We start from the raw sequence: 11995 nt of genomic DNA, 5'->3' as shown, positions 1-11995 counted from the left end.
CCTTCCCTTCTTTCATAATTTTCCTTGGAACTCGCCTTGTCCCCTTCCTCCCCTTGAGGGCTTTACCCCTACTCCTCCAGAAACTCCACACCTCATAATTTTCAACTTCCACTCATCCCTCTCCTTCGTTATTCTTCCCTTCTCTCATCCCACCTCTCACAATTTCTCTTCATCCCTACTTCCTCTTCACTGCTTCGCCTCTTTCCATCCTCCTTCTATCAGTACCACCCTTCCCTTCCCATTCTAACCTTAATTCCACACCTCATAAATTATACCTTCCAATCATCTCTTTTCTCCACCATCCTCGCCTTCTCTTATCGTACACTTCATAATTTCCCTTACATTTCCTTTATCCCTACTTCTCCTCGACTGCCAATCTTCCTTTTATCATCCGTAGAAATTTGTGCCTTGCATAATATTTTGCGAAGAAGATTTTTTAATTTGTATTAGGTTCGATATGATTTATTCTTGTTCTGGAATAAATTTTTAAGAAATAAATATGTATTTTTATTAAAAATCAAAATTAGACAGACGAGTCCTGTGAGTCAGTCCAGGACAAAACATAAAAAATCTAATTTTTATGTAAATTAAACTTCCTACCAAAAATAAGAATTTTCAATCCAAAATTTTAATGTGGAAGCTAAAAAAAAGAATTTTTCATAAGATCGTTAGATTTTTAACCAAAAAGTATATTTTTACCCAAGAAATATGATTTTTTAACGAAATAGGTGAGTTTTAAACAAAAAAATAAATTTTTCAACTAAATAGAAGAATTTCCAACCAAAAAGATTACATTTATACCAAAAAATGATTGTTAATCAAGAAAGATTTTTCTCAAAGAAAAGAAAAAAAATCTGCCTAATTATTATCTGCCTACATGTCTACAAAAAGGTTGACTTTTAAACCAAAATAAATCAATCTTCAACAAAAAAGTTAATTTTCAGTCAAATAGTTCAAGTTTTAACCAAATATTTGAGTGTTAAACCAAACATATGATTTTTTAACCAACAAATACGATTTTTTTAGAATAACGTTAAATTTTGAACCCAAAAAGTATCATTTTTAACAAAAAGGTTTATTTTCAACCAAAGATAACTTTTCCACAACAACAAAAAAACGAATTTTCAATCCAAAAATTATAACTTTTTGTACTAAAACACGAATGTTTAACAAAACAGTCGAATTTTCGATAAAAACATAAATCTTTAACAAAATAGTTCATTTTCAACCAAGAAAGCTTAGTTTTTGACCAAAGAAGACGATTTTTTATAAGAAAATTTAATTGTCAAACATAAAAGATTTTATCGTAAGGAAAAAAAAATCCGATCAAATTGTTACGTTTTCAAGCAGAAAAAAAATTTTCTGCAAGAATGTCAAATTTTAAACTCAAAAATTAAACTTCAAGCAAAAAATTTAATTTTTAACAAAAAATGTAATTATCAACTAAATAATTCAATTTTAAACCAAACACTTGATTTTTGAAGTAAAAAAGACGATTTTTAGTAGATATTTTAATTTTTAATTCGAAAATTGAAATTGTTAATAAAAAAGTTAATTTTTAACTAGGAAACATACATTTTCAGCGAAAACGACTTCTGTACTAAAAAATAAATAATCAACAAATTACATTTAAATTACATGGCATTTACATGGCATTTGCATTTAAAGTAAAAAATTTTTATTTAGTTGAACTATTATTCACTACATTTTTCGCTTAGAATTAATCCTTTTTGGAATTAAAATTTAACTACTTGGTTAAAAGTTAAACTATTTTATAAAAAATTAAGTTTTTTGTTGATGGTTCCTCATTTTAATTAAAAGTTTATTTCTTTGGTTGAAAATTGAGATGTTTTGTTAAAGATTAATTTTTTCCTTGAATGAAAATTAATTTTTTACTGAAAGTTCAACTATTACAGTTGAAACTTTAACTATTTTGTTGAAAAATTTCAATCAAGAAGATTAAATTCTGCTAAAGAAGACAAGTTTCCAACAAAAGACATGAATTTTCATATAAAAAAAAAAAAATGTTAACCAAAAATTGAATACTAAAATTTTCAGTTAAAAAACTAATGTTCAACCACAGAGATTAATTTTTACAAAAATCGAATTTTTCAACAAAATAGTTAAAGTATCAACTGTAATAGTTCAATTTTCAGTAAAAACATTAATTTTCATTCAACTCTCAACTGTCACTGCTTCCGACTAGACCGTCGCTATTTTATTTCGCTGCTCCCATAATGCACCGGCGCTCTTCCGACAATTGCTTCAGACACCTATTCTTAATACCCCTATTATAGCTATACTTATTAGGGGTTTGACTATACGATATCCCTGGTATATGGAAAATGGTCAAGGATATTCATTTTCGCTGATCCAGGGACCTTTCTAAATTCCTTCGTTCGTTTTCAGCCTAATGTTTGGCTATAATAAGGAATAATATCCCTGTCACAGCTCAATTTTTTTTACCGTGTGACTACAGGGCAATCGAGAATCTCTAAAGCAAAAATTAATCTCTGATCTAAATATTTGGTTCATATTGAAGCAATTTTTTAGTATTCCTATATTAAAAATCTAAAAACTAAATAGTAAAATATTTTTTTAAATAATATTTAAATAGCCATTCGTCTATATATCTAATCCTAAATATTGATCGGTCAGACTGCATCGGTTTATATTTAAAATATAAAAATAGATTCCAAGAACAGTATTACGTAGTATTTGATACAATTTCTCGAAGTGTATGAAGATATAAAAGTTTTTTTCTCAGTTTCTTCAATTTGCATTCAATTCGTAGGTGGCGAGTAATGAAGTAATAATAAGATCTTTTAAGATTCACGCCCAGGTACTAATGAGGCGAAAGTACTTGTTGAATGAATGATGATTGTCTTAGTTAACTTTAGGTTCACAGTAACGATTTTATCTTACAAGCAAAAACGAGGTCAACAAGAAAGGAGGCAACACTTCAATTGGAAAAAAGAAATTATTATATTTCTGTACAGAAGAATTGAAGTAAATAGAAATTTTAGAAATTGAAAAGATATTAAAATGAAACTAAAAATCCGATTTCAACTTTAAGAAACCTGAATGAGATTAAAATCAAATTTAAAATCCTTTTTAACGTTCAATAATCAAGATAATATGAAGAATTCCTGAAAATAAAAGCAAGAATCTAACGACCAAATTTGGACAACCACCATAAAATGTTCCCACTGCAATCTGAAAAAAAACTTTGTACACTAATAAAAAAGAGCAAAGAAAAATGAGAAAGCAACCAAACAAATCGCCTTCCTTCTCTTTTTTATTTTTATCGAATGAAAATAAAATTTAGTTTGCCTTGATAAGGGTGCTGTATGAGTGTCGAAACGTTGGTGATTATTTTTTACAAATGTTTTTTTATTGTGATTTGATAATAATGAAAATAAAAAAGACGAAAGAAATAAAAAAGAGAAGGAAGAGGATTTAGTTGGTTGCCTTCTCATTTTTCTTTCGGCTTTTTTATTAGTGTCCAAGGTGAAAACGAATTTTATTCTTTTCTCTTTTAGAGGGGAAAAAAGGGAAAAAGTTTATTTGCATATTGCAATACGTACATTTTATAGTGGTTGTCGAAATTTTGTAGTTAGATTCTTGGTTTTATTTTCAGGAATTCTTCACAGTAATCCTATTTAAACTCATACTCAAGTTAATTTTCCTATTGTAATTTGAAAAATAATAAATATTTTTCTAAACAAGAAAAGAAAAATTCTTTTTTTTTTGTCAAAAATACAAAAGAGGAAAGAAAAATTAGTAGGCAACCAACCAAATCCCCTTCATCCTCTTTTTTATTTCTTTCGTCTTTTTTATTTGTATTATTATCAAATCCCAATAAAAAAACATTTGTAAAAAATAATCACCAGCGTTTCGGTACTCATACAGCACTCTCATCAAGACAAAAAAAATTGAGCAGTTAGGAACAGTAACGAAACAACGATGCTCTCTCCCTGACACCCTATAATCAAGTGAGGGTTAAAATGCAAACCCATCACAAACATACCTGAAATATCCGGTGAGGGTAAAAGGGCAAAAAAAAAGATACTTCAGGTATGTTTTTGATGGGTTTGCATTTTGACCCTCACTTGGGTCTCGGGTGTCAGGGAGACCAGCGTGGTTTCGTTGCTGTTCCTGTCTGATCGATTTTTTTTACCTGTATAAGGGTACTGGATGAGTGCCGAACCGTTGGTGCTTATTTTTTTTTACAAAAGCTCTTTTTGAAAGAAAATTTTCATATTGTATAAAATTTCAATAGGAACATTTTATTATAATTGTTCAAATTTGGTCGTTGGATTCTTGGTTTTATTTTGAGTAATTCTGTACATAAAATAAATAGGTTATTAGCAGTCTTTTTACCTTTCCGTTATAATTTCTTCTGATCTTTAACAAACTGTTCCGCTTGAATTTCCATTTGAAAGAGTATTTTCTTATCATAATACCTGCCGTTTGATTTAAATTTACAAATAATTGGGAGTAGTCGCACAGAAAAAAAATTCTAAATGATTCCTGTATGATTAGACAAATCTTGTAAGAGGTGTACCAAGAGTAAAAGTTAAGTCTGGTGAATCGCTATAATATCCCCTTCAAAGTCCTCGCCTTTAGCAGCCACAACATTCTTCCAGTGATCTAGCCACTTTGGAAAGTACTTCTTAAAGTTACCTTTCGGAATAGTCAACCTATTCCTTTTAGATGATACTTCAATTTGGGAAACAGCTCGAAATCAAAAGGAGCCAGGTATTTATGATTATATGGTGGCTGTCGAAATTGGGTAAGATCGGGTTTCACCAGAAATTGCTGAATAAGCTGCGATGGATGGGCAAATGCAGTATGGTGAAGGACCGACCTTCAGAACTTCTTGGTAATACTCACTGTTTACCGTCTGACCCTTTCGAGTGTGTTCATAGTGCATAACACCATTCGTTCTACATTTTGAAATGTTTTAGCCGTTGCAAACCAGCCAGAGCGAGGGTCACTTTCAACTGAAGTACGATCACTTTTAAATCACTTAAACCAATCTTTAATTTGAGTATCAGTCATAGGCTCATCATAATACACTTTTCGAATAACGATGGTTTCTGAACATGAATGGCTAAGTTTTTTTTATCAAATTTAGTATAAGTTCTTTGTTTGGTGCGTTTCGTCATCCTGAAATGGGACGCGTACGTGCTTAGATGTTTACGCGACTGCTTACACTGGCCGACCAAATATTCGCAGGTCCGCACAACTTAGAACATACTTGATTTAAAATCGGTGTTTGTCAACCCAATCAATTGTTTACTGTAGCATCTAGTACATTGAACGTAGAAGAATATGTTAATTAATTGGTGTTGGAACATTATTAATTTTGATTTACCTAAAAATATTAGTATTACCTAGTAACTTAATGTTGGATTTTAATGTTTATTTTAAATATTATTCATTATTCTGTAAATAATCAAACTTTCTATTTATTTATCGCAGGCTTTGGTCTTTACAGTCTTTCCCATCTTCTCGGTTTTCCACTTAAATACGAAATGAATTTGCAAAACCCAATAATAAAATCCAACTATTTTTAGTTGAATGTTCATTGTTTTCAGTTGAAAAGGCTGCTATAACATGTTTATTTAAGAATTCATCTTTTTGCTTAAAAATTTAATTATTTTATTCAAAGTTTAATTATTTTGTTGAAAATTTAACAATTTCCTTTAGAGATCAACAATTTAATTGAATTTTTTCTTTTTTTTGGTTTGAGAATTCACTTCTTTTTGTAGGACTTTTTTCTTTATTGGCTCAAAATGCAACTGTCTGGTTAAAAATTAATTTTTGTCTATTGAAAATAAACTTTTCTTCGTAATTCACATTTTTTAGCAGAAAATTTCACTGATTTGTAGAACAATGCATATTTTTTGTTAAAAAATCCAACAATTTGCTAGAAAATTTTACAATTTGATAGAAAATTTAACGATCGGCTCGACATCTGAACTTCTGTGTTAAAAATTCATTTCTTTTAGATGAAAATTCTTCTTTGTTAACAATTAATTTTTTTTACGTGAAAATTCATCATTTTAATTAATAATACATGCATTTTGTTAAAAAATGGTCTTTTTAAGTATAAAATAATTCCACTTGATTTAAAAATTTAACTATTTTGTAAAAAAAATTTTCATTTATTTTAAACTTTGTCTTTTTTATAGAAAAGCCATTTTTCGTTTAAAATATTTAAAAAATTAAAACTTCATCGGTTTTAATTGGACATTCAAGTATTTTGTTAAAAATTCAGTTATTTGGTTAAAAATGGAACTACAATGAAACCCTTTGATAGCTGCGCCTCAGGTAGATGTAACAGAAGCTGCGCGCGGTGCGCGGCTTCTATGGTTGTCATTCAGGCGAGCACCCAGGCGTGAACAAACAAAAGCGGAGCAGGCTACAATTAGTTAGTTCCCACCCAGTTGAAAATTCAACTGCTTCATTGAAAAATAACTTTTTTGTTAATATTTATATTTTCGGGTTGCAAATTCAACTGTTTTCTAGACGATTGTATTTCTTAATAAAATATATTTTTTTTACTGAAAATTTTTACTAATCTATTTTAGGTTAAAAATTAATCTTTTTATTCACAAAAATTGAATATTTGGTAGAAAAATCTGTAATTGATTGAAAATTGGTCTTTCAGCAAAAAATTCCATTTTTTGGTTAAACATGGTTTTAAAATAGAAAATTAATCTGTTTTTTTTTGTTACTGTTGAAGATTCATAATTTTGGGTTGAAAATTAAACTCTTTGTAGAAAATTCGTTTTCTTAAGAAAACTTAATTTTTTAATACAAATTTTACTATTTCATTTTGGATTAAAAAAATATCTTTTTATGTAAAAAATTCAACTATTTAGTTGAAAATTTACATAAGTTGTTGCAATTTCATCCTTTTAAGCAGAAAATCAATATTGTTGGTTAATAATTTAACTACTTGGTCGAAAATGTTTATATTTTGTTAAGAATTTGTCTTTAGTAGTAAAAAATAATCTTCTTGTTTGAAAATTCATCTTTTAGACTTAGTAATTTACATTTGCATTTTCGATGATTTCTTTTATCATTGTCTGAAAAACCTTTCCTAGTTGAAAATTCTATTTTTGTTAAAAATTCGTCTTTTTATTTGAAAATTAACCCCTTTTCGTAAAAACTTAATATTTTATAGTTAAAAGAAAAAAATTTTAGTTCAAAATTAATCTATTTTAGTTAGTAATTCAAGTGATAATTAACTAATTGATATACTGTATTAGAATAAAATTACAAGATTGAGAAAAAAAATTGTTTAACTTTATTTTACTTATGTACCTGTAGTGGAACTTTTGTGATATTTTCCGAGATATTAGCAGGCATTGACCCGGGGGTTTTCCTCTTTCAATGTTGGGGATTCAATACACTCGGGACTAGCGGAAATAAACTAACGAGGCTTGGAAAACTCTTGAAATTAGACGCTATTGTCTTTAAATTCAATTCCTTACCCATGTTCGAGTTATTGTGAAAGAGAAAAGGATATGAGATTCGTGTTTAGCTTTTGAAAAAGTGGCTGTAAAAAAATATTTTAATTCTATAGTTGTGTAAAAATTCATTACACAGTTTAGGAAATGCCCTAATTTTCTTCGAGTGTAAGGAAAAAATACGTTGCAAAATAAATGTTTTTCAAATGCTATTTAAAACTTTTTTAGAGTCCTGTTTTTCTTATATACTTTCTTTTATTAACTCTGCACTCGAAGGAAATCCTTTTTGTAAAAAGTTGTCAATAGCAACAAAAAAATTAATTTTAAAGGCAATAAGATTTTCGGAAAAAATTTAATTGGTTTAGGTTTTATTCAGAAAAACCTAATTTTGATTTTTAGATAATTGAAATTATGTCCAAAAAGAATCTGGAAGATTCTAAGGCACTGTTTTAACTTTAGAGGACTCAACCAAAAATTGGGAACACTGATTTATTTCAAAAAATATTTAGAAGTTTTGAAAAGATTAAACGAAACTTAAATTATGAGAAGGTTTAAAAAATGTAAAACAAAGTTTTGATTTTTTTAGATTTTTAAGAAAAAAAAAACATTTTTAGAAATTTTGAAAGAATTAAAGGAAATAAAATTTGTTTACGATTTCTTCAAAATTTCTTAATAATTTTCATCTTGATAAATCTATTTTACGAGAAAATTGATACACATTTCTAAACATTTCAAAAGATTTCCTCACATTTCGAAAAGAAAAGCAGAAATTTTTAAAGCGACATTTCTTCATTTTTAATTTAGGAGATTAAAAAGATTTAAAATTAATTTAAAACTTGGAAAGTTTCGAAAAAATCTAAAACTAAATGTTGATTTTTGATATTTTTTAGGAGAAAGTTTAAAGACTGTTTAAAATTTTATAAAAACTTCGAATTATTTTTAAAAAAATATTTATAAGATTTTGAACTTTTTAAAAGATTTCAAACAATTGAAGTCAATATTTTTCAATTTTGTAAGGTTAAAAAATTCTAAAAAATTCGATTAATTTTAAGAGATATTTGGAGGTTCCAAAAAAATTTAAATTACTTAAAATGTGTTAAGATTTCAGCAACTTTGTTAAAAATGTAGATTTTTGAAATTTACGAAAAAAGATACTTTTAAGAATTTTGAAACGTTTTAATAGGATAATATTTTTTTTGTATTTCCTCGGAAAATTTTTAAAATTTCTTATTTTAAATAATTAATTTCTAGAAAAAACTGAACAAAACTTCTAGACATTTAAAATGATTTCCTAAAATTTCCAATAGAGCACCCAACATTTTGAAGGAAAACTGTTCAATTTTGCAAGATTAAAATTTTGTTTTTTAATTCAAGCAAGTAAACATATATTTAGAAGATAAGAACCTTATAAAGAATGTTAAAAGGTGTCATGAGAATAACAAAATTTCTTCAGATTTCTGCGAAAATTTTAAGTTAAAAAAATTCAATTTTGAGATTTAAACAACGTTTTTAATAAAATGAAGATTTTTAAAGAGTTAAAAAAATTTCTTTTTAATCTAAAGTAAAATGTGGATTTTTGAAGAATTCAAACGAAATTTTGAGACGTTTTTGAAGATTGAAAAAAATTTAAAAGCATTTTCGAAATTTTTGAAGACTTTTACGAGAACAAAAAAAAGTTTCTTAAGATTCATGGGGAAATTTCTTTCGAAAAAGAAGCTTTCAGAATTTTGAAAGGTTTCAAAACAATAACTTTTTTTAAGATGCTTTTGAAAATTTAAGAAGATTTTTCATTTTGGATAATTAATTTTAATGCAAAATTGAAAAAGATTTCAGAACATTTTTAATGTTTTCCTAAAATTTCAAAAATCTGTGCTTCAAACAAAGAGGTTTCAAGAGAATGAATAAATATTTTTCAGATTTCTGGGAAAATTTAAAATGATTTTTTATTATAAAACAAATATTTTAAGAGATTTTAAAACATTTCAAAAGATTTCCAAATCTAAAAGATATTAAGACTTTTTTTTAATTTTGGAGGATTTGAAGAAATTTTAGGAAGAATTCAAATCATTTAAAAATATATTTAAAAGTTTGAAACGATTTGAAAAGATTAAAAAATAATTACAATTTTTAAAAAGATTCCAACAGATTTAAAGAGAAAATTTAATTTGTGATTTCAAAGAATTTTGAAAAGTTTCAAAAGAATAAAACAAATTTTCTTAAAAATCCTGGGAAACTTTAAAATCATTTTTTTAAACCTAATTTTTAACAAATTTGAAAAGACTTCTGTCGAAAAAAATCTGAATGATTGTAAGGCGATTTTTTAGCTGTTTGGATTCTGTTTAGACACGCTTAAAATCTTTAAACAAAATTTAATTTTCTGAAGAATCTGACAAGAGTTCAGATCTAAATTCGGCTCTACTTCCAGCTTAAACAATTTCCACAAAAACATAATAATAGCAATAATAATAATGATATATTGGGTCTATCGACACATTAGGCTGTAAGCATTTTAAGCCTGAGAGGAAAATGAGCTTCCTCATTTTTTAAATAATAATAATAAATTATAGAAACATAGTAGATGGAATCAATATCAAAATGGTATTTAGTTCAAATAAACAAACAAAAAATTTATGTTTCCAGATGAAAATTTCTACGAAATGAAGAAGCGCCTAGAAAGCAGTAAGGAAGACCGTTCCAAAAACAATCGCAAAATTGTCAAAAACAACGCTACAAAACCGGTCGAGGATAAAAAAGAAGAAACATCATTCGATGACGATGCCGATCCCAATCAGGGTTTTTCAACATGGTTGCGTTCAGAAGACGGGGTAGAGATGATGCGACTTTTCGTAATGGCAAATTCCCTTCTGGTTGTGGTAACAATGGCATGGCCAAGTATGCAACAAACTTTCTCCATTATCCGAGATATGATTATGGGTGAAGATGAATAAAATATTTTATAAATATTTATACCCGTAAAATTTGATCAATATTTATACAAAAAAAATATTAAATAAAAGCAATAAGGACTAAGAAGCCCTCCTAACTTAAAAAAATGCTTGCATTCATCTTTCGAGGAGTCTTCCTCGTAGCTGTTCTTTCCTGGTACAGTACCAACGTCTGGAAAATGATCGACGGTTATTTCAAGGATCGATTTCAGAATTACCTGCAAGAGGAATTCAGGAAAAATCCAAGAATGCATGCTGACATAAATTCCTACGCTATTAAACACGCAGAAAAGAAGGGAATCGACATTACCGACAGAGGGATAGCAATCCCAGCGCCAGAAGCACGGCGAGTGGAAGAGTCTCTCGAAACTGGGACGAGTTCTGTCGATCTCTTAGCAACGGCTGCTTCCTTCTCAGAAAGTGCGGAATTGGCAAAAGAGACTGGATCTGGAACTGGAGAAAACAGGGTCCAAGCATTGGTCGATAAACACGCATTCCCGGAATCTGTAGAGCCTCTGGATATGTCATCCGAGCGCAAAGAGAAACCTAAATCCACCGGAAGCGACGGTTTTGAGGAGCGATTTGCGGCTGAGATAACAGAAAAGAAAGAAAAACAGGAGAAAGGAAACAAAGAGAAAGAAAAGAAAGAGGAAGCGAAAAAAGATGCTTCACACGATCAAAGAGAGACTTTGAAGAAGAGAAGGTCGATCATCGAGTCTGGGAAGCACTCTGAAGAATCAAAAAAGCGGAAAGTCAGGACGATTACTTTGACGGAAGCCGACTTCAAGTCAGCGAAGATATCGGAGAATGATGATGATTTTTCAGAATTTGATCTGGATGTTCAGACCCTTAAGGTTAAGGAACCAAGGGAGGGTGTTTTGGTTTCGGAACTGCCTTTCAAGCCTAGAGCTGATATAGGAGATCTAGAAATCGTCACCGCCGACGAATTTTGTCCTCTAACCTTGGAAGATGAAGCAACGTGTGGAATACCTAGCAAGTGGCCTTGAAACCTTCATCGCAAATAACTATCTCTCTAAGAGTTTATGGCCTTTTTTTCAATCTGACCATGATGTGCGATGACGCTTCAGATTTAAATCCAAGGGAAGCGATTCGAATCGGTGGATTGACAGCCTTAAGAGAGTATGCTGAGATTGAAAGCTTTGGAAGTAGAAGGAAGAGATCAAGAATTTGAAAATTATAGTTTGAAATTTTAGTTTGCAGAAAAATTAAGAAATTAGAAAATTAGAAAAAAGAAAAGATTATTGATCCCTTTCTTAGATAAACCACCCAAGCCGACTTTACAAAACAATAAGGATGTGTTATGGGTTTTAAAATGTTTCCACAATCTAAAATATGTATTTTTTTGTTTGTGAAAACATATTTTGAAAAGTTTCTTTGGAAATTTCGTGCCAAAACCGAAGTCGAATTAGGTGATCTCTTAAGAGAACATCTCAATTGGGTAAAGCTTCTGTGTTCAGAGACCCCCTTAAATATCAGAATAGTTAAGTTAGGGGATGTGCTTAAATCACGTAACGGTTTATGGGCCCTCTTGAAGCCACCTTCTAC

General features: G+C 29.0%; 2 protein-coding genes across 2 annotated transcripts in view; both read left to right on the top strand.

The window, feature by feature from the left end:
* The window catches only part of LOC117177962, a 21202-nt gene extending 10660 nt beyond the window's left edge, over positions 1 to 10542 (top strand). The window contains exon 2 of the mRNA XM_033369100.1: positions 10125 to 10542. Coding sequence (XP_033224991.1) covers positions 10142 to 10432 — 291 coding nt within the window. The 5' untranslated portion in view covers positions 10125 to 10141 and the 3' untranslated portion in view covers positions 10433 to 10542. The remainder of the gene's footprint in view (positions 1 to 10124) is intronic.
* LOC117177961 (E3 ubiquitin-protein ligase BRE1A-like) lies at positions 10406 to 11989 on the top strand. Its single transcript, XM_033369099.1, has one exon. The coding sequence runs from the start codon at positions 10537 to 10539 to the stop codon at positions 11434 to 11436; it is 900 nt and encodes a 299-aa protein (XP_033224990.1). The 5' UTR covers positions 10406 to 10536; the 3' UTR covers positions 11437 to 11989.
* Positions 11990 to 11995: the final 6 nt, after the last annotated feature.

This window comes from Belonocnema kinseyi, chromosome 8 (genome assembly GCF_010883055.1).
Source record: "Belonocnema kinseyi isolate 2016_QV_RU_SX_M_011 chromosome 8, B_treatae_v1, whole genome shotgun sequence".
Taxonomy (NCBI): domain Eukaryota; kingdom Metazoa; phylum Arthropoda; class Insecta; order Hymenoptera; family Cynipidae; genus Belonocnema; species Belonocnema kinseyi.
The sequence above is the reverse complement of the archived record's forward strand: the minus strand, read 5'-3'. Positions and strand labels throughout refer to the sequence as shown.

Excerpts from the sequence above, each read along its gene's own strand:
- LOC117177961 (XM_033369099.1), top strand. The coding sequence starts at position 10,537 with ATGCTTGCATTCATCTTTCGAGGAGTCTTCCTCGTAGCTGTTCTTTCC.